The 23,391-nt window shown below is 35.6% G+C and overlaps 1 protein-coding gene across 3 annotated transcripts in view; it reads left to right on the forward strand.

The window, feature by feature from the left end:
- The window catches only part of THADA (THADA armadillo repeat containing), a 211,502-nt gene that overhangs the window by 89,360 nt on the left and 98,751 nt on the right, over positions 1–23,391 (forward strand). For all 3 annotated transcript variants that reach the window (XM_042826019.1, XM_042825953.1, XM_042826094.1), the window contains 5 exons: positions 2,121–2,253; positions 4,872–4,985; positions 6,082–6,204; positions 7,108–7,199; positions 22,111–22,200. In XM_042826019.1, coding sequence (XP_042681953.1) covers positions 2,121–2,253; positions 4,872–4,985; positions 6,082–6,204; positions 7,108–7,199; positions 22,111–22,200 — 552 coding nt within the window. The remainder of the gene's footprint in view (positions 1–2,120; positions 2,254–4,871; positions 4,986–6,081; positions 6,205–7,107; positions 7,200–22,110; positions 22,201–23,391) is intronic.

The raw sequence follows: 23,391 nt of genomic DNA on the forward strand, positions 1-23,391 counted from the left end.
TACTTGTGGTGAGATCAAAGCAATACAGTTGAAGGGAGTCTGAAGTTTATTGGATTTCTGTGTGCTTTTTTCCCTTTATGCTACAACTGAAAGGGGAAAAGCCCCTCAGTTTACTTAACTGTAAAATATTCAGTATGCTACGTAGTGACTTTTAAATATTTCCATTATGCTTTATTCTTCTGCAGCACAGCAGATGTGAATATGTATCATGGGGTGTTTGTTTTAATACTAAGATAACATACTGAAGAGAGATTTAGTGCTGTTCTTTGCATGACTAAACTAACATTGAAATTCTGCTTAACTAGGGAGGTAGGACCAGCCGCAGTGGTTGGAAGCAGTAGGTTTTGTGGAAAGTGATGACTTGAATGAAAAGAACTGTAAAGTACAGTTTAGCTGCAGAGACCTGTGGAGAAGCTTACTAGAAGTTTTGTTTGGTCTTAATCCTAGAGCTGCATCCTGCTTGTGTATCCAAAAGCTGGGGAAAGAGCATGAGCTTATAGTAGCCAGGGGAAGCTAATTGTAAGCAGTAAAGTAAAAGAAAAACGGTCATTGGTTGTACAGGTGAAGACATTCATTTGATTGCTTCTGTCTCAGGCTTGGGAAAGCAAGAAACCATTTTATGGTTTTGTACTGCGTGACATGACCCATGTTGAGCCATGATGTTTCTCTTACTTTCAGGACTAATATTTCACATGCTGGCAAATGTATTAAAGAGATGCTGTTGTTAGAAAATGGAGAGAAGGCCAGTCAGCAGTGTAAGAAACGTGTGAAGAAAATCTTAAGGAAATTACCAAACAGCAAAAACCTGCTGTGGCTTCTGCTGAGCTATCTGGCACTGCCTGTGACCTGTTTTCGGCATTATTAGTGTTGTGTTTATTTTGTAAAAGAAGGGAAGGAAACTTTCACTGCAGATGAAAACCTCGTTTACTATCCTGTATCAAGTTTTTAGCCTACCTAAATTTTTGTGTTGAGGGAAGGAAAGGTGTAATAGGATACAAGTAAAGAAGGAGGTAGAAGATTGGAAGGTCTAGATCTTACACTAAATTTTGGTTTTTGCATTAGTACCTGCTGCATTCTAAGCTTTACTTTCTATTTTTTTTTAAACACATATAAAGCTTGATTGTGACCTTACTGTAAGTTCGTGCTGCTTGATTGTGAGTTTAATTACTGATTATATTTTTAGGCAAGTCCTACGTGGTTGAAATAATTGCAGTTGTATTGCCCTCAGTGATTAATTCTTATTATCTGTTCTGAATAATGTGGCAAAGTAGTGTGATAATTATTTAATAACAGTGTCTCATTAATTTATGTAACTATGAATGATCCTTTTGGAACATTGACGTAAGGTTAATGAGCTCGTCTTTCATGCTGAATGTATTACATGTCATTAAATTGGGCAGAACCAGGAACTGAGATAGACTTGAGTTTTCCTTGTCCTTGGAAGTCCTCTGCTTTCAGGCAATATGCAGTTTTGTAACTGCAGAAGAGAAGTATTTCATGACAGGAATGTAATTCAGGTGCTTTACAAAATGTTTGTCTGACTTAGTATTTTAAACAGAACAGTGTGTCTTGTTTTCTATTCCTTTTACGGCTTGGAAGGTTGCAAGTGTATTTGTGTAATGCATACTTACTGTGAGGGGTTTCAGTCTTATTTGTGTTGTTGTGAAAGCTATTATATACTAGTATATACAAGTATATAGTAGTTAGTGTAAGGGTCACAAATGAGAGAGTAAAGTACAAAATGTTGAAGTTTCCTCTTCTTACATTCTACACATCATTCAGATGTGTATGTGTCATTTTCTTCTCTAATAAGATAATAGGTCTATGCAGAAGAGGAAAATTGAAATGGTGAATGGCTGAGTCCTTGAAATATCTGGCTGAGTTCAGTGAAATATTTTTTTCTAGTTTCACTTAACAAGAAAGGTTAATATAATTTGTGCTAGCATTGGAAAAATGCGGAATTCCATGTTATGCTTGTCTCATTTCTTAAAAATTCTGAGTGTATCCTTGAAAATGTTCAAATATGTTAGGAACTAGGCCTTAAGGTCACTAATTGCATTCTTTCACTCTGCCCTAGTTTCTTATTTGTTTGTTTTATGTGTTTTGTTTGTTTCACGTAGATGCAACAGTGAGAGTCTGCACAAGATGCCGGAGCAGTGGCTTAGCTGTGTTTTAGAAGAAATCAAATCTTGTGATCCTTCATCTACGTTATGTGCAACCAGACGTAGTGCAGGAATTCCATTTTACATACAGGTATCGAGTAATATTATACGTGTTTTTATTTCATGTTATTTTAAAGGTCCTTTCCAGTGAGTGCTTTTTTTTTTTTTTTTTTTTTTTTTTCTGGGGGCTTCGGTAGCCTTTACACAACCGAGAAGCCAAATGTAATTAAACCATGTTTGATGCTATTTAGCTTTGCAATTCTGTGTACTCTTGAGACAGCACAGATTTTTGGCTTGATGTTGATTCGGATAGCATTTCCAAAGACTGTACTGTTGGCTCAGTGTATCCACTGTATTACTCCCTGTAAATTCATAAATTAATTCTCAGATTAAGTGAAGCTTTGTTACCACGTAGGTTTGTCCTTCTTTCATATGCAGAGGAAGGATGATTCAAATAAGAATAAACTGTCACAGAATTGTAAAATGGTGGCCTGGAAAGTACTATAGAAAACTAAGGAAGTCCTCTTAACTGTGGTGAAGTAATGTCAGTCAGCACCAGTTGGTGCGATGCTGAAGTCTGAACACTTAACTGTTTCCATTCCTTTATTTCTTTAAAGCAGACGTGATTGTTTTCTTCTAAATTAACCTTCATGATTTTACTTTTCAGACAGTTTTCTAAGATAGAGGTCCAAGATAACTGTGTGATTTGTAACTTGCTCCGTTCACCGGAGCATGGTCTCAGGCTTGTTCCAAGAATGTGAGGAACTGTTGGGAGCAAGCTGTCACTGCCAGAGTAATCCATCTTGCTTGTTTTCCACTCTGAGTTCACCCTGAGAAAGTTGAGGCAGCCTGCTTCTGTCTGACCTCTCTTCTGTCAGTCACAGCCTACTTGTGGCTTTGCTAGTTGTACACACATTGCATAGATGAGGCCTGAAGTAGGGCATTGGTTTTAGAAGTGTGTTGCCTTCTAAAGTTCAGCATTGAAAGATCTTTCCCTTTTATATCTGTAAGTTGTCTGCAAAATAAATTTGGTGACCTCATGTTTGCTGGCTTTTTCATTTCACACCACGGAGTTTTAATCCAGTGGGCAGTAGCAAGTTGAGAGAACATGTGAATGAGAAACCTATTTGAATCAATTTTTTCATGCAAAAAGTAATTCTGTGTGTAATGTAAGGACTAGGTGGATGCAGCAGCATCCCACTGCAGAAAACATTTGCCTAGTCTGCAATTGGCCTACATTGCCAAGCCCATATGGCAGAGCTTATTTGGATAAACAGATCAGATGCTTCTGCTCTGACAGCTCTGGAAAAGTACAAAGTTAATCTAGTCAATTAATGAGAAGGTTTGAAATTAACATTAGGATTAATCTGAAAAAAAATCCATTTCTGAACAAAAATTTTATTGTAAAGAAAGCTGGTAGTGTTCTTTGGTGGCAGTTCTGAATGTTCCTCTAGTACTCAGTAAAAGGAATTAAGCCTTAAATAAACTTATGTGTTTAGGTAATAAAAATATAAAAAATAATGCATATTCTCACAGTACTGTAATAAGGTTATTTTATTAATGCATAAAATCAAGATTCACTGTGGTCTCTTTGCCATCTGCTTCCTGTGACATTTATTCTTGTTTTGGTTCAACACATCTATTTTAATAATATGTAATTTTTAAGCTTATGAACATTTTAAATAACCTATTTAAAATAGCACAAAGGTGCAGCTCCAATTAAGGGGTGAGGAAATGGTGGGAAAATGCTAGTTACAGCTTAACCTCAGTGTCCTCAGGTTATGGAATCTTGGTGTTCAGTTCATTCTTGTCTGCTTTATATTTTATGAGTACTATTTTTTTTTTTTCCCTTGCCTTTGTTTCTTCCATTATTAAAGGTGCTGATAAAATGACAGTGACAACTTCTGGGTATATGCCTCACTTCTGTACTTCATTTGGTTTGAAGTTCTTCCATTAGGTTCTTTTTATGCAATGTAATGAACTGTTAAATATCTTGTTTGAATTGATGGTCAACAGACTCTGGGCCCCAGAACACAAATGGATAATCAGTTTTATTAGAAATAAGTGAGTTTTGGTTATCCATTTGTGCTAAGTCAGACAAATTCAACACAAGCTGCTAGGTTGGAAAAAGAGACTGTTTTAATCCCAGTCCTGAACTGGAAGGCTAAATTAGAGTATATTCTTCCCTGCTGGATGTGTTGACACCTGCTTAACTGCTGCTATTTGGAGATGGTTGTATCTGTTTTCTCCTTTTTAATATGTGCTGGTTTTTTTTTTTAATGTTTGTTTTTTTATCCCTTGGCCAGGCCATTTCTCCATGATTACGTTTGTTATTAAACTATAAAATTTTTCAAATTTTTCAAAATAGTAAATATAAGCATGTATGGTATAGCAGATACTTTTGCCATACTAGATCCTCTGATTCTGTGTGTAAACTTAAGTTTTCATTTGCAACACATGAAGAAACTTTTAGAGTCAAAGCTGTACTGCAGAAGTGGTTTTTTTTACTGAAACAATGACTGCTAAGGAAGCTATGAACGAAATAAAATAAGACAGTTAAAAGTGAAAATTGCTTTTCCAAATTTATATTTAGTCCTTCTATGTGATCAGAAGTTGGGATGTGATATGGTGAATATAAAACCTGAAGCTGAGCTAATAGTAAGCAAAAATGGCTAGAAACACCAGACTTCTTCTTTAACTTTTCTGTAGGCTTTGTTAGCTTCAGAACCAAAGAAGGGCAAAACGGATCTGCTGAAAATGACAATCAAAGAATTGATGTCCTTGGCAGTGCCTTTGAGTGAACCTGCAAGTGTAATTCCACAGGTAAAGTGCGGTGTCGCGTCAGTAGGCAAATGTCAAAACAGTGTTTGCATTACTTCAAACAGTTAAGGAAACAATGTGTTAATGATAGTTGAGCTTTAGTGTCTGTGGCTAGATTTTACAACCTTCTGACGTACAGATGTTATGGAGCCTCTGGAATTTACAAATGCATGAGATACTGAGCAGTGGATTGAACATAATTTCATAATTTTTTTCTAGTGCAAGTGTAGTGATGCTCCTTTTGAATTTGTATGATCATTTACTTCCTGTAGTATATTTGTGAACAAGTAGATGAGTAAACTGGTACAAGGGAATAAGCTTTTCTTTTTACGTTTAGAGTAAATAAGTGAGTTGCATAAACCATATTGTATGCAGTAAAATACTATATTAAAAATGATTTTAAACAGAATTAGTAACTTCTGAAACTTAAATATATTCATTTGGAATGCATAAAAATTGTAAAGTCAAGATCTTTATCTTCGAAGGCAGTTGTCAAATCCTTAAATATGTAATCAACAGACTATGTCTTGCATTTAAAATGCAAAGATTAACAATGTTCTAATGCCTCTGCTGGCATAAGTTTATGTATCTTTGTCAAAGTCTGTGAAGCTACACAGATTGCCACCTTCCCCAGTGTAAAGAAATATCTCAAAATGCTCCATATGGTGATGCAAGCCTGGCTGTCAGTTTTAGCTTAATGTTGTCCTCCTGTGAGTTGTAGTTTATTTTTTCTCACAGTATCTACTGAACGTCAAGAATATTGGACAAGATGATTCTTGTCTTTGAAAGTTATTTTTGCAGCCAGGATAAGCTAAGGAGAAAATGCTGGCCTTCTGTCGTAATTCCTGGACTGTATTTATTAGACAAATATATTTTTAAACCATAGATGTTTTTATCAGTGTTTCCTTCTGTAGCATTTTAATCTATTAGTTGAACAGCAGCGTTCTTATATTTAGTATGGAAATGAAATGCTGTAAATCTGCACACTGGTTGTTTTTGTTTCATGTTTGCTGTGTTCATTGGGGTACTTAACACATTTGATTTAAGAAGTTTTTTGTTGGATTTATATTGTTTTCCTTTATTTCTCTTACCTCCACAGGTTCATGCTTTAAATATCCTACGGGCACTGTTCAGAGATGCACGTTTAGGTGAAAATGTTATGCCTTATGTTGCAGATGGAATACAAGCAGCAATTCTAGGTTTCACATCACCTATCTGGGCAGTAAGTTAGCTCTTAAATTTGCTTCTCAAATGTGACAGTGTAGGTAGTGATACGTTTCCAGGAAGCTTTGGTACCACTTGTTACCAAGTACCACAATTACTAGAATGTTACATGATGAAGTATTTTAAGGTTTGATGAATAATATTACCTGCAAAGAAGATGTAGTTCTGCTCTGTTTTGGGTTTCATTTTATTTTTTATTTCAATGTGAAGTGGTGATATTCACAAAAAGTAGGGACAAAGATTATCTTAGATGTAAGAATATACCTGGCTGTTGTATTTTGAGTCAGCATGTTTAGCTAGTAAGAAGTCTATTTTCATTCATTCTTGCTGTTATTTTGCTTTTTAATAAGAGATTCTGAGATAGCTGAACATTTTGCAGTCTGCCATGAGAATAAGGGAGGGGAATCCTTTTATCCATTAAAAACCTTGGTGCAACCCCTTTGTTAAAGATATACATGTCCAAAATCTGATTTCCTGATAGTGCCATTTTGATAAAGAGGAAAGTTGTTATGAAATCATAGAATCATAGAATCACCAAGGTTGGAAAAGACCTAAAAGATCACCCAGTCCAACCGTTCACCTATTCCCAATAGCTCCTACTAAACCATGTCCAATATATAATACTTGCAAATACTTATAATACTTATTATTATTACTTATTATTACTATTAATATTATTATTAATATTATTAAAATTAATTATTGTTACTTATTATTATTTTAATACTTATAATACTTACAAAATACTTGTTCCTATTTGTTGACCTCTGAACAGTAGGCATGTAGTGTCCTTCATTCAGCTGGCTTTTTTTTTTCAACTGTACATTGGTGATTGTATTAAAAAAATACTTGTACAATTCGAAGGTTTTTTTTTTAAAATTTTGTGTTCTTTTTGTCTTAGGTAAGAAATTCATCTACACTTCTTTTTAGTGCTCTAATTACAAGGATTTTTGGAGTTAAAAGAGGGAAAGATGAAAATTCCAAAAAAAATAGGTAAGCTTCACTTGCTACCAATATTAAGTTTGCAGAACATGATCTTAGCCAAAAACAATTCAAAAATGTTGCTTGCTTTATGGATGTATTTGCATCATGATGTTAAAAAAAATCTAGGTTTGCTTAAACTGTACTGCCAAGAAATAAACTCTTAGGCCAAAAATATCTGCTATTGAGTGCTGAGAGTTAATTTGCACTCACATGTGATTTTGCTAGGAGGGAATGTTGCTCAGGTGTGAGTTCCTGTGGCTCTTCCAAGTGTGCAGTGTCTTGAGGTCAAAAATAGGGCCTCTGGTTCTTGACAGCAGAAAGAGAGAGATTAAGGGAACAATGGTCACTTGCACCTTCCCTTATCTGTAAAGTAGGCCTGGACTTAACCTCACTAATTTGAGATTTTTACCTTTAGACACTTTACACTAGAACACTCTGTCCCTCCTTTATGTCTCTTTCCTCATAAGGTCCAAAAATGAGAGCTTGCAAAGCTGCTGCTTTTCCAGGGCATTCCCTGTATTTCCATACTGTTGTCCTCTGTAGTTAGCCTCCAGATCCTCCACTGTGTCTTGTGTAAACCCAATTCTCCTCTCACTCTAATACTCCCCAGTGGCTACATTTCTATTTCTCTTAGCAACTGTTAATCCACAAGCAAAAAATCAGAACCTGCTTTTGTAAGTGGGTGTTTTCCCACTCCTATGTTTTCTTTGGCCTTCAGTGCCTCTCTACAGCTTCTGCCACAAATGAAGCATGTCCATACTCTGTAGTTAAGGCTCCTGCTCTGGGAGGAATGCAGAAATAACCACAGACAATCAAATCATTTAAAAATACTCTTGGATAAGTCTGTGGGGCCATGGAGTGGTCACACTATGGTTATTATGGTAACCGTTTCAGAAATGCCTAATGGATTTTCAAATAATGGGCAAGATATGAGATTTCTGAGAGGAGAGAAATGTTATGAATTACCTTTGAAGTTTTCCATTCATTTCTATTCATTATACAGTGATCTATATAGCTAATGTAATTATCATGCCCATTATGAGAAACTAAATGTCCTGGGATGATAGCAATCTTTGTGGTGGTGCTATTTTAGCTCTTTGAAATACTTACCTAATGAATTCCAGGTGTATGAATGTGAGGAAGAAATATGGCTGTGACACTGCAGGGAGATTTCCCTTGTAAGAGAACTCTGTCCCAAAAGTGATATGAAATGTCATCCGTGATACTGCCTGAAATAAATTCCACTTTGTCTTATGTTCAAATCTCTTCTCACTTAAATCAGGAATTCTGTCCCATGCCTCCTGAAAATCAAGTAGAGTAACAACAAATGTTTCTCACTTCTTGCCTTTTCACTTCATTCCTGTAACAAAACATGATTTTTTTTTTTTTTTTAAATTTCACTCACTAACAGTTATATGAACTTCAACTTTTATAAATTTGTATCCTAGTGAAAAACTTAACCACTAACCTCTGCAGTGTGAGGGCAGACTGACTTTTCAAATATAGACAGTGTGGTGAGATGTGTAATCTGAGATTTCTGTTTGTGAAGTTGCAAAAGGTAATGGCGTTTGAGTTGGGGAAATACCAAAATAAATGAAAGTTAATGTCTGTATATGAAGTCATTAAAAACAATGTTGTTAGGTTTTTGGTTGTGGGGGTTTTTTTTGTTGTTTTTTTTGTTTTTTTTTTTTAAATATAACCGGCTCTGTCAGCTTGCTTCTCAGAAACTTCTTGTTTACAGTAATTTGTTTGTAATCAGCTTGAACAAAAGGTGTTAAAGCTGGACTGGTTCTTTCCCTTCCTCCTTTCGTTTTGCACTTTTTCATTGAACTCTGTATGCAGTCATTTTTACTGTTCCCTTACATAGTGGTCAATACCACAGAACAAGGAATGGGAAAATACTTCTAAAAATGGGTCAGTGAGAGTCAAGAGGTATGAAAATAGAGGCAGTCTCAGGACCTGCAACATTAATTATGACTCTTATCTTCCTCTCTTGAGGTATTAGTTTAAAAGGAAAACGATGCAGAGATTGTTTGCTATTTTGTTTATAATGCTTCTTCCTCTTAGACCAGCCCATGGATTGAAGCTGGTGTGCAAACAGGTAAAGGCTTGTCTTTCAGTACCAGCAGGTGTCACCGCTGCTGCACAGCTGCTCAGCCACCTCTCCAGGGTTCATCTGCACTTGGGCGCTTTTCTTTGGGACTCTAATCTTGTTTTGTTTAGTGTTTTGCCAAAACAGGATTCATATATTAAATTGATTATTTTTTTCACTTTATATCTGGCAGTTTACTTCAAAAGAACTATTATTTCAGCAACTTGCATCTATGAGAGTTTGTGTGAAAATGATTTGTTTGTGAGGTGCTTGCTGCGTCGCTGACAGGATATTCTGCTAACATTAAGGGGAATCTTGTCTGTGGACAGAGACTAAAGCCCTGTAGCAGCCACCAGGATCTTGTTTCCAGTTTGCCAGCCTTATTTTAGATAAAGGATTTAAATCTTTCTGTGCTGTGTCAGCAGGGAGGTAGCTTATTGATAGGCTGTTCTGTCAAAAAAAGGAAAAAGAAAACTTTGTCAGAAAAATACTGGCAACTTAATTCTAGTTCTGTGCAACATTGCTATACTTTGTTTTATAATTTTGATATTTTCTTATATTTTTTGTTTTATGTCCACTAAGAATTCACATACATTCTTCATGCAAAAGTTACAGGCCTATCCATATCTTCTAGCGCTTTTAGTTTTCTGATATCAAATTCCATTCCCTATTTATGTTAACTGTGTGTTATAATTGCTGTGCAGCCAGGATGTTTATGTAGTCATAGTGTGGTGCCTGTCCATTATTTGATGGTCTGGATCAGTTCTGAAGCATTGGATTTAGTGAACTATAACCAGTGTCTGATCGGTAAGGTGATGTAGTTTGTTTTTCCAAGCATATATGAAAGAATGGCTTCTCTTTCCATTTTCTTTTGCTTTCCTTTATCTTTCCTCTCAAAAATGTCTGGTGTCATTTTGACCATTTGTAACAGAAAACTGTGTGGAAGTGTCCCCCATCTCATTGACAGAAAGGGGATTTCTGTGTCTGCTTGCAGGAATTTAGACAGCATGTGCAGTGGTTGTCGCTACTGGAGAGCAGAGGTAGGAAAAGGCATGCTGACCTGGGCTTTCTGATCATTGAACGGGTGCGAGGAAGGTCAGCCAGAAGAGTCTGAGGACAGAAGCAATCCTATGATAGCTTAGAGGAGATGAGTTGAAGAAACTACCAACTGTATATCGTGATTTCTGCTTAGTTGTGCTGGTTTCATGGATAGTGGGGCAACACTGAGGGTTCATGCATGTGTTTGCATCAGCAGCTGTATTGGCACTGCTGGGACTGTCAAACTGGGGTAGCAAAGAAGGGGGATTTCTTAAGCAGAATTCTGTGCTGATGCCAAACTTCACTCTTAATGGTTCACTGGAAATTTGAAGGGACTGCTTTGCATCATGACACAGGAGATGCAATCATATCCTGATTTCATTTAAATATTGATGTCTCTTCAATTTTAGCATGGGTAAAGAAATAATGAGTTGAAAAATGTGTACTTGAAAAATAGCAACTACATGCAGCTCCTACAGGCAAAAGAGATTGTGTGAAGACTCTTTACAGTGATCCATGCAACTGTATGGATTGAGCATTTTCTTTCTAGTGAAAAGAATGCTAGAGACCAAGAGATTTCTTCTGGGGTCTATCTGACAAAGACTACATCAAAAAAATTAACACACATGCACACAGGCACCTGTGTCTATCATAGGTATTACTTGTCTGTAGTCCAGTGCAAATTAAAGATGCTAGTGCTTGTTATTCGACAAGACTCTTCTTATTAAATAGGTTGTATTTCTGGCTTTATTTATTTCAAGGATGGGCACTATCAGAAATTGTGTCAAATTTGCTGATTGTGATGTAACATGCTTCAGTGCTTTAGAGCAATAAAAAGGGATTGTCCTGGCTTATCTGAAAACTGAAGTTGGAATACGAATGTAGCAAAGTGCTCAGAAAGAATAACCAATGGCTTCAAAAGATGAGATGAAAAGGAAGAGCAAGGGGAGGATTTCCCTTGGCTTCTGACCTTGGTGGAGGAGGTTCCCATAAAGAAGAGCTTCAAGTCTTTGATTAAAAAGCTCTGTTGTGAGACAGACTGAAATGGTACAACACAAACTCATGGTTTTTAAGCAAAGTAACTGATGTAAATATAATTTTCATTTTTTTATGAGGAAAAAGAATCTTATTTAGGTTTCAGTGAAGGGAAAATACGTATTCAGTAAAATACTTAGAAATTATTAATGTGCATTTTATGTTGATGAGATATTAATGCTGATAGGAAAATGGGTATGAATACTGCTATGTTCCTGATACTGAGCTAGATATAAAGAACTGTAAGTCTCTGCTAACAGTCAGTAAATGTTGATGATTATTAATAACTTCAAGCACTTGGAAAAAGGGGAAGTTATATTTCTAATTACAATAAGATGGATGAAAACTATGTAGATGTGAATAGGTTTTGAAGCTGCACTCTTGGCTGTGAGGTGGTCAGTATGCTATACTGCCTTCTACTTTCTTTGTTTTTTATTGCAAGCTCAGGCTTCAGCACTTCTCAGTAAGCAGTTGCGCAAAGTAGAACCAAACTAGCTTTTAAAATCACTGCTGTTTTCTCATAAATTGACATGTACTTGTTCCTTAACATAAAGTTTCTTAAGACCAGAAACTATCTTGTTTTATGCTCTGAAGGTTTAGAGGAAAACATTGAAAATTGAATGTTCTATTGTAATCCTCTCTTTTCCTGCTGTTATCCCTAAATTAAATTAATCTGGTATTATTTTCCTTTTCACTAAGCCACATCAGGATTTTAGCTTAAAGTACGTAAAACATACATCCAGAAGTTCATGGTTCCTGTTGAATGTTCCACATCTGACAGGCTAATACTTCAGTACTTCCAGCTTCACAGCTGAAAAGTCCATCTTGTGGCAACCTTGTTAAACATTTGCTATGCATCACCCTGAGGTCTGGCAAGATTTCTGAGGTGGGTCCTTGCATGCCTGCAGTGTAGTGTCCTGCAGTCACTTGTGATAAATGGGAAGAAACTTTGATGACACAAATGTGGTCAATGTGCTGTAATGGCACTCTGGTGTTGTAAAATGAGATAACCCTTGCAAGAGTTTCATTAGAGGTGAAAGTATGACTTGATTCACAACACTGAGCTCTGTGTGTACCTCTTGGACTGAGTGCTGCAGAGGGAAGGGTTGGGATTGCTTTATCTTGGATCTCATTAGTGCTTCTTCCATGGCAGCTGAAATAAGTGATGGAGATTTCAAGAGATGTCTGAGCAAATTAAGTACCCCGGTTCTTACTTTTCTTCCAACTCCTTCAGTGTCACACTTTGCAGCCTGTCCTCTCTTTTGCCACTTTAGTTGTTCCAGTGGGTGCTTGCAAAGTAGTTATTAAGGATTTGGTGCAGAAGATTGTCTTGTGAGAGGGAGCTGTTTCTCCACAAAAACCTCCCTTTTCTATCTGCCAAAAATAGGCCCATAGCTTTTTTATGTTTCATGCTCAGGCTCTTTTGTATTGACTTTGACAGATTTAGAAGACTTGATCTCAGAGCAAACATGCAAAAGTTCAGACTGAATCAGATAACCATTATGACATTTAAGACAAATAGTTCAATAACAGTAGGCTTATTTAGACACAGGCTTCCTGCACTGAAGTGCTTTTGTAATAGGAATGATTATTAATTGCTATTAATTTGTAACTTTAAGATAAAATTTATGAAAATGTTCAGAAACAGATACAAATTGAGAACAACCTCTGAAACAAATGTCATGTCACTGACACTCTCCTCCTGCTCACTATTATTTCAGTTTTTCTGTTTGTTTCGCATCCCTAATCTAAAACTATCCAAAATTTCTTGTATCAGACAAAAATGAGTGTTCTCCTTGAGGTTGAAGGTGTGCTTATATAATTTCTGTTTATTTTAGAAGCACCAGACATGTCTGAAATCTGAAGAACCCTTTTTACTTCAAGATTTCCTGATTGACGCAAACCTGTTTCAAATCTTTACCACTCAAATACAAAGTATTGTCTACTTGCAAATGTGTATCCATGCTCACTTCAACAAAAAGAAACTTCATTGTGGACTGTCTCAAGTTAGAGCCAGTAAATAGAGAAATAAATGTAGTAAAGCAATGTGTATGAAAGTTCGTCCAAAGTGAAATATCCTAAAAATACACGTGCTGCCCTGAAGTAACCTCAAGCCATTTTAAACAGAATAGAGGCTTAATTTTTGTTTCTAACAAGTGACTGAATTGTGTTCAGTGAAACAAAAACTAATGTAAGACTAACTGCATGAGTAGATACTGTAGTTTTTATTGTAGTGATTAAAAAAAAAAATGATTAATATGAATTGATACAATTGTTCTGTTTTGTTCCCTACATAATGTACACACCACGTATTCATGAACTTTACCTCGCTTAGTGATAAGCAGCTATTCTACACAAATTAGAAAGGTATAGTGTGGGCTGTTTGGAGGCAAAATTTACAATGCTAAGTCTGTGGCAAGAGATTAAAGATAATAGTTGCATAGTCAGTGATTGAGGAGAATTATTGGAGGCTTTCTAGAGATAATTTTATGCATTTATATGAAATATGCACACACCTTTGCATACTCATGGGAATACCATACGTGTTTTTAGGAAAATAATTCTTAAATTGTTTAACATACTTAATATATTCTCTTTTTAACTGTTTATGTATATGTATGCATGTATATCTACATTTGGTGTTAATTAATATGCTGATATAGATACCAGGTTATATCTGTGATACTGGTTTTTGGTTATGTTTCTCTATTTTTATTGCCAGCCCATTATGCATTTACTTCTCTTGCTAGTACAGCAACAATAGTGCCATTAGAAAAAGCTTCTGCTTGGTGTTTTAGTAAACTGTGTTTCATAATTATTCCTCTCAGTCACGCTTTTCCTGAAGTATTTGTTCTGCACAGGTGCCTTTTTCCATACCTGATTTCACAAAGGATATAATAAATAGCAAAACAAGAGGCATAAAGAAACTTGTACTTGAAAGAGATCAAAGCACACCAGACCATGCAGACCTTTGGAAATCTTGGCTAGCTCTCTTGTAAATAAAGGTGCTTCTAAAGCAGAAGGTATTTAACTACTGTATTTATATAGAGTTTGATTGATAGTTCAGTTATTAAACTCATAAAAACACAGCAACGTAAACTAGTAAGAATGTTTATTCTAGCACTTCTATCTGGAGGAAAATGAAAACCAAGATATAGTGGCATATTCTTGGTTATTTTTAAGTATTTATCTTAGGGTTCTGTAGTGTAAAAGAATGTTTTTTTTCATGTCAGTGATCTTGAACCCCAGAGCAGTAAGCAAAATAGTTTAAGTATTTTCTAGTTCTTTAACAAAAGAAATGCTAGAGTTATTGTAGGTGCATAGTGGTCACATCTCCATTGAAGGAACAAACCCCACGTCTTTATAATGATTCTTCTATCCACGTCGCAGTGTTTTTCATGGTGTAAAAAAGAAATTGGAATTGTGTTTTGTGTTTACTAAAATGAGGCTATAGGAAATTTGGCACACTCACTAAAAGAGGTGTTGTGCATCATGTTAGGTTTAGAAAAACAAGTACACAGTAACATTTGGCATTATTGCTGTTGGGGTTATTAGTTGATATGTTGCACCAACTTTTTAGAATGACTTTTGCCAGGCTTCACTGTGTCTCTCCACACCTCCATCCAAAATCACGTGGGCTTTTTTTCTGCTGTGGGAGACCTGAAATTCTCTTAGTCATGTGAAAAGGTTGTTTGGAAGTACTTTGTTCTGAGAAATGGTGGGATTTCAGGAGTTTAAGTTTGAGATATGTTCCCTAAAGAAAAATAATCCAAAATGCAACTCTGAAAACATGTATGTAATCTTTATTACTAAAGGACCTTTCTTGTTGCCATTATCTGTCTTTTAGGACTGGTGATGTGTCCCTGGTTGTCATTCAGAGGAAATGCTAATCAAGAATTTTCATAATTATATATGATTTTTGAATGGTGGCTTTTGTTTCATATTAAGCTGGTATTTAAAATAACATAGTTCACGTTGTCCTGAGTGTATGGTAAAATTGCTAACTTTTGAAAAAAAGGATAAATCTCAAGAATCTCGTTGTTAGCAGGAACTATTGTTTGCTGAAATTGCAGTATCTCCTCTTGGAAAATTTGTTTTCTATTCCCTTGGTCACGTGAGCAGCTTTTTTAAGTGTCTCACTTAGCTGGAAGTTAGCTCTGATGTATTCCATGCTATGTCCTACTTGATTGTTGCAGAGTGGCATTATTACTTCTTTGCCTATAGTGACTACATCAAGTACTGATCTGTTATGGAACCACATCTGCACTTTTTGTTTCTGTTTTTGATGAGGGATCTGAGATACCAAGTGATACAAACTTGGGTCCTTTTACTATTTCCTGATGATGAATTCTAAATCATAATACATTTTTAAATTAGTTGTCACGTATGTAGTGTTTTTGTCATTCATTTCATGTTGTCTTTGTTATTCCAGTCACCAAAGATATCTGAATTTTGTTTCTTAGTGTTTTAATCTTCCCTCTCTACTGACAATTCAGACTTTGGCTTCATCAGTGGATTTTCATCGGTGCTCTTCTAACTCTTTTACTGTGTTAAAGTATTAGCAATATTGGTCTCTACGATATGTTAGGTCCACCAGTGACCAACCTAAAACATGCTCTTCTGTGTCATTTTAAGCCCTGTTTCCTCTCTAACTTAAGTGCAGCAAGTCAGTTGTATAGATGACAGTGTATAGATTGTATAGGTTTATCTATTAAACCAAAACTGTTGTGGACCTCATGGAAATGTTTCTTCAGACTACACTGAGAATGCTGCATGCTTTTCTCAGTTTAGGTTTTTTTTTTTTTTTTTTTTTTTTTTTTTTTTTTTGGACTAGAAGGAAAGAACTGGATCTCTGCTTAGTGCTGGAGCTGCCATGCTTTTTTCTTCTAAGTAAATTCTGAATAAAGTGTTTGCAGATTTCAAACATTTCTTGTGTTGCAATTACATTCAGGAAGCTTGTGTTACTAGAACTCCTTTATTTTCCCTTGGTCTAGGGAAATGGTTACCTTTTTTGGGTAAAGAATGGGTTAAGTTGGCACAATCTAGTTATTAACATTTTTGCACATCGCAACATTGAAAATTTTCCTATGTTTCTGTGTGTTCTTGAGGCCAGAACAAAGGTCCTTGGTTTTCTGAATTGTTCTCCCCACCAACACTTCCAAGTAATGATAGTCTTCTGTGTTTTAAAATCCAGGATAGAGATTCACCTTTGAGTGTGGTGCATTGTTTGAGGTTTTGTATTGCCTTCGGTTAGCATAATTTCTCTTTTCTGTACCTTGTTACCATTAGTTGACCTACCATGAGATGCAGCTGACTGTTGTATACTTCAGCAATATTTAAGGAGCCAACAATTCGTTTATCTCCTAGTGCATACGTATTATGCTTACAGTAGGTGAACAAGCTTTGGTCTTTACCATAACTTCACTATAAAAGAGAATGCTAGCCATTCTTTTGTGGTATTTCATGTGGTTGAAGAAAATGTTTTCTTTTGAAGTTTATACTTCTGAATTGTGTGTTTGCTAATAGGGAAATAAACTTTACATATTTTCTTAATGAGTGATAAGGAAAGAACGTGAACGGGCAGTTAAAAACTGTTTAGTTAAGCTGCACTGCATTTCATTTTTTATACTGTAATGAAGGCAAAAGTGCAAATGTGTAGAATGTGGATTATTATAAATTTGACATTTTGAATGACTGTTATATGAAATTCAGAGTGGGTTTTTAAACCTGTTGTTTAGCAGTAGTTGTACATGCAGTACAGGGAGTAAATTTGATTTTGTTTCTGCATTACTGCTTCTAACACAAAGTATCATCTGAAAAATTACATGATTCCAGTATAGTCACTGATACAGAGTGGATTTTACAGGACACCATTAAGAGAGGGCTTCTGTAATTTCATGAAGGCTATATTCTTGGCCATGGTATCTCCAAATGTGTATGCCTTTATTTTTTTTCCTCATTCCAGTTTTATTTTTCCTTCATAAATATAATCACGTTTTTTCATCTTTCTCAGATCTGTTAGTACATTTGTCAGCTGACCTGAGACATTAGCAACATTTTTATTCAAGATGAACTCTGAAGACTCTTGATTTTGTCAGAAGAACTGTAGTCTCTAAATCTCATCTGTCCTAAAATGAAATACAAACAGATTTACTGCAAATGTTCTTCACCATGTCAGTTGCTAAAAGTGGGATACAAGGTTATAAAGCCTTTAGTTCTTCAGAAAAATAATTGAAAGAACAGGAGCAGGTAATCTCTGACACATGTCACAGTAAAATGATACATATGCCCCAATGTCAAAGCAGAATTTTAATCTGGAGTATTCTCTTAAGCGTGCAACACGGCTTGGAACAGAACGTTGTAACATCCGTGACTTTATTCTCAGATGTGATTTTTAAAATGTAGAATTGTAGTAGTTAAGTAAGTCACTCTTTATGCATAAAGATGGGACAATTTAGTGGAAAGACAGTATGTACATAAGCACAGATACTACTACTTGCATTATATGGCATCAAGTCACTATTCAAACAAACTACTTGTAATGATCAGAGATGTTACAGTTTTCAGTAGGATTTATGAATTTAATTCTAGAATTTAGGTGACACTGAATATCTTTGTAAGCAAAACAGAGGAAATAAAAACTCGCCTGTGTGTCTTTATCTTACTCTAACCCACCCAAGATTCTACCATGAAAAGCAATGAAAGAGAAAAAAATCAGGTAGTGATTGAATAGAAGAGTTAAATGACAGTCAAGAATATAATAAAGGCTTCTATTAAAGGTTATTTTAGAGAAATGAAAAACTTTATGCATTTTTCCTAAAGAAGTGTAATTAAATGCTGTAAATTATACTCTTGTTCATGTTTAAAATGAACTTCAAGGGAAAGTTCTTATAGATTTGCAGTCTGCTTTCATTTGTATCTTCTGTTTTAAATTTTACTACTACAACTAGTCAATTCTTGATAATTCATCTGGTTCACTGTTATTTTTCAAATGCTGCTGTGTTAATTACATTCTGTCCTTTGTCACATCCTGTCCTTGCTTTCAGAGTACCCTTTTACCAATTTATTTGAACTCTGTATTCTCTGAAATACTGTCGTCCTGACCTTTTCCTCCTGAATAGAATCTGGAGGAGAGAAAGGTGGGAAAGACTCTGTCTGGCTCAGGGCTATGTAGGGGTATTAAAAGTGCAACTTGATTTTCTGCAGTCTGTTAGAGAAGGTGCTTCAAGACTGTTTTTGAGGCACATCTCTTCAGGTGGGAAACTTGAGAGAAAATAGGAAAGAAACTCATTTCCCTTTCTGCATAAACTCTCTCCATCAGTCTTGTTTTTCTGAAAAGTACAAATTGTGCCTGCTTCTCTAGCAATCAAAATTGAGCATGTTGTGAAGGTCTTATACTCCGAATTGTCATCTGCCTTCTCTGCAGAGTTATTCATGTATAAACAAGTGTTAATATTGTTAACAGGGAGTATCTGAGATTAATTACATCTCATTTCCTACTCATCTGTTGAAATATTTTGCATATGTGGTTTTACAAATGATTTTTACAAATCATTTTAGAATGCAAGTCCTTCCATGATTTACTCTCAATTTTTTTTTTACATTAGCCATATACTTTAACCATATTCTTAGATGACATTTTACGGTGAGGTGAGGGGATTTATTGTAAGCATCATCAGCCCACTGATAGTCTTTCTCTTTCATTACACTGCTTCCTATTTCAGTAAGTAACCTTTCACCAATGTATTGCTTAGATATCTGTAATCCCATTTGAAATTTTGAATTGTGAAATTGTACTACTTTTGGGAAGTACTAGCAGGAAACAGAACAGACTACTGTTAGAGAGCCTGTGGTACTGAGAAAGATGAACTCTGATGTAATATGAAATGATTTCAGCTGGAAATGAGAAAAATATTAGTGTCTTAAGGTTCTTTCCAATTCCTTCTCTAGTTTTAGGGTGGGTAGCTGTCAAATCCTGTGATCTGCAAGATGTTGATTTTAAGGACTTAATTATGATAGCCACGTTGCCAAAAATCTATTTGAACTGTTTGTGACTAATGGAAACAATGAATAGTTATCTATATTTTTAGTTTAAATCTATAATTCTTTGTCATATATAATTTAGAAAAGGAGGCCAAAGTTTGTTCCATGAGAACTGATAACTCTTATTTTGTGTCAGTTTTCCAGCCCCTGTTTTGTTGGTATATTCCTTTATAAATGGGTGTATCAAGTATTTTCCTTCCTTTAAGGACATGGATAACTTACTATATATGAAACATAACTCATATGTGTGTCTTTATGAAGTGTTGGAGTTCATTTTTCAAAGCAGCGTATTTTTTTCATGAAATAGAAAATAGGTGGCTCAAGTTTCTGGTCATTTTTGAGAAATCTGAGTCGTTGCCCTTTTTATTGTGGTTCCAGTCTCAGTTGCTGTACACAACTGCTTGTGTGTGCCTAATGCATACACACTGCCAGGAGCAACAGGCATGATCGTAATCAAAAATGAGACAGCTAAATACCTCTGTGTTTTACTCACTCTTATTATTGCTTTCTGGTTCTTCTCTAGTTATGTGTCTTCCTGCCTTGACATCCCCAAGTGGATTCACGTGTAAATCAGTGCTCTCAGTATTTTTTAGAACACGTTTTCATTTTACAGTGTTTCTGTTAACATACAGTGTTTCTTGTTTTCCCTCTGAGCTGGAGGCCATTTCTAACAATCACTGGACACCCAGTCTGCTCATAGTGCCTTTGGGCATCTTTTTTTGCAGATATCTGGTGACTAATGGTTTCGATTAGACTGCCTCCTCCCATCATGTAACCTGTGCAACTGTTAACCAAGGGAGAGGTTATGTGAGTTATCCCATTTGATAACTGCTCTTTCCCTATCAAAGAGATGCATGAAATCACACTATTTACAAATAATTTTAGGGCTATATTTCTGAGAATATTCAGTTCCATTATGTAATATAAATTCAAATGTGGCTACTGAATTTGATATTGAAAGTGGATGTGTTCAAGAATAATTGCTGCATGAGGTGCTCCTTACATGTAGTCCTCTTTTCAACCTCTAAGCAGTAGCCAATACATTTCAGAACGGTTAATCCCTATTATGCTTTTTTCTGACACTCTGTGATACAAGAGGTGAAGATGCTAAGGATTTTGTTTGGTTCAAATTGATACTTCCTTTTAGTACAGAATTTTTAATATGTTATGTCTTAGTGTAAGATGTGTATGTGTATGCCATGTGCTGTTTGACTTGATGTGTGTGCCTAGCTCTCATTTTGTGCTGACATTTTTGTCTTCAGCTGCCTACATAATGTGCTTGTAAAAAACTTGAAGTTGTTTTGAAAAGCTGTTAAATGACTTGGAAAACTCTGAAGTTTTGAAATCCGACTACAGGATGTTAGAATTTGATGACTGGCAGACGTGTTGAGGTTGTGTGATTAAGAAAAATTACATATGTTTATTTCTGCTTAAACAACCAGTGATCAGAATCCTTGGTCATGCCTTTATGTTAGCAGCCTTTCAGTGCATTGCTCTTGCATGTTATTCTTAGAGAAAGCTTCCTGTACATACCTCTTTGTTTGAACATTTGTTTCCATCTACTAATTTGCTTTTGCTGTGTTTATTTTGTGGCCTATGGTGCAGGCATGTTTTGTTGGCTCAATGCTGGAAGCTTTGCTGATAGTTGTGTGCTGATTTACTCTTGCATAATTTTTTGGTGCACTTATTTTTATGGACATTCAATCTTGCCATCTTACCGTGTTATTTCTGTAGATCTGGATTTGTTTGCTTGTCAAAAGCTTTCTGTTGGAGTCATGCTAAAGTATACTTAATCTGACTTGATCATGTAGCAAGCAAAGGCATTCTTGTTGTAAATATCTGGCCGTTTATTTATTTGTTTTTGAGGGAATTTTGTTTTATTTGCATAGCCTATATATCTCATTAGAACTTCCCAAACCTAACATTTGAGTGGTTCTTGCTTAGAAAGTGCTAAATGAACCTACGAACCATGAAGTTATTCTTTATCAGTTCAAAAACCTATTTAAAAAACAGGCACAGAAGGCTTCTACTTTTTTCTTATTTATTTATTTATTTATTTATTTATTTTTGCTGTTGTGTCTTGAACTATACTGAACTATACTGATGTATTAATTCTGGCTAGTAATGAGTTTGATAGGTATTGGTATGTTGTTCTATTTTGGATGTAACTGTTATCTACGTGAATATGTGGCCTGGAAATGTCACTGCTGCCGAGTGCTGGAGGCAGCTCTGTTAAGAAAGCTGATGTAAGATCAGATGCATCTGTTGCTGTATTTTCTTTGACTTATCATTCTGAGATACTTTTCAGTATCAATAATAGATGAGTATCTGTAAGTAAATGTGTATTACAAGTACTTTATTAACTGTTCAGTACATGAACTGCACCAAAGGAAATGTAGTCTTCTTTTGTTCAACTCTGTTGTTAAAATGATGCTGGAACTTAAGATGCTTTTCCCCTTCCCTCCCCAGAGAGATCTGAATAGTTTAGCTGGAAAAAGTGTTAGTATGTATACATGCAGACAGAAGCATGTGAACTGTCCAAATTATGTTGTATTGTCATTTTTCAGGAAAGAACTCTCTCATGTTTGAAAGGAGTTCATTGTGGATGTATGGTCATTTGGACTCTGAATTCACTGCAGCATCAGAAATCTAAGTAAACTGATATTTTGAGTGCAACTAATTGTGACTCTTCTTCTAAATTCTCTTCTGCAGGATGACAGGAGCAGAGTTTTTCTCTCGATTTCCAAGCCTTTATCCTTTCCTTCTCAAGCAGTTGGAGCTTGTAGCCAATACTTTGAACAGGTAAGATGGTATTTATGAAACTTTTGCAATGTTCAGTTTAAAGTGAGTTTTCACACATATTATAACACTGCTGTTTTCATCAGTGCTTATTGAGGTTGCGTAGATCTACTACTGTTTTTCTAAGCCTATTTTCCTGTAACTTGCACACTGCAGTGAAGTTCTGCAGTCTGAAGTGCTACTGAGTCATTAGTAGTAGCTTTATTCCTCCCTGCGAGCTGTTGCATTCCTAAGATCAGGCATTAAAAGGAAATATATTTTTCAAGGCAGGACAGAAATTTTTTGTTTTACAATGTCTCATTTTAACAAGATTTTCTAATGTTTAAAGGATAGAAGCTCTTAGGCCTCGTGTAACCCTGAATTACCATTTTCCAGCCTGTGACACTGTCTTTGTGGAAGGTCCCCCATCTCTTTTTACAGAGTCCACAAATGGTGTCTGAGAGCTCCAATTTAATCTAACCAGATGATAGACTTTGGGATGATGCTGATGCTGTTTCCCCCAGGTTCATGAACTTTTAAAGTAAACCAGCGCAGGCTTTGTTTTTCCTTAAAATGTTATGGTATAAACTGTAGAAGTTCAGCAGCTGATTTAGAGGAGAGTTTCAGCTGTCTGTTTAATGGCTTGCAATGAAGTTGAAAGAGGAGTTTTGCCAATCATTGCATCTTGCTCAGTCTCTGTTCTGAGCAAAAACGATGCGTGTATTCCATGCAGCACTGTTTTACTTGACATTTCGAAAGGTGCCAGTATAATCACTAGAAAATTTTGGGAAGTTGCTTGAAATACTGTCCTTGAATGTTTGTGTTTTTTGTTGTTTTTTTTTTTTTTTCAATTCAATTTAAGGAATTTTCTTTTTTTTCTAACTCATAGACTAAATAAGAAATTGTTGACTTTGCCTTGGATTTCTGGTTGATTTTACAGCACGAAAAGTGCTTGGTGTTAATGACAATAACTTTCCTTAAATCTAGCCTGCCATTTACCTAATATACTTTTTTTTTTTCCTTCTAGACTGGAAGACTTTTTTTTCTTTTTTTAAAACATCTTTTTGTAACTCAGCTTTCTCAATTGTTCAGTTATATGAGAAACATTACCTGTTCTGAATCTTAATATTAGTTAAAAGCAGGGGTTGTTGTTAAGGATAGAAGAAACTGAGATAAAATAGGAAAGAAAAGGTGGCACAGCCTTAAGTTGCCTTC

The sequence above is a fragment of the Centrocercus urophasianus genome, unplaced genomic scaffold, assembly GCF_019232065.1.
Source record: "Centrocercus urophasianus isolate 14NV4802_14NV808 unplaced genomic scaffold, USGS_Curo_1.0 seq_10, whole genome shotgun sequence".
NCBI lineage: Eukaryota > Metazoa > Chordata > Aves > Galliformes > Phasianidae > Centrocercus > Centrocercus urophasianus.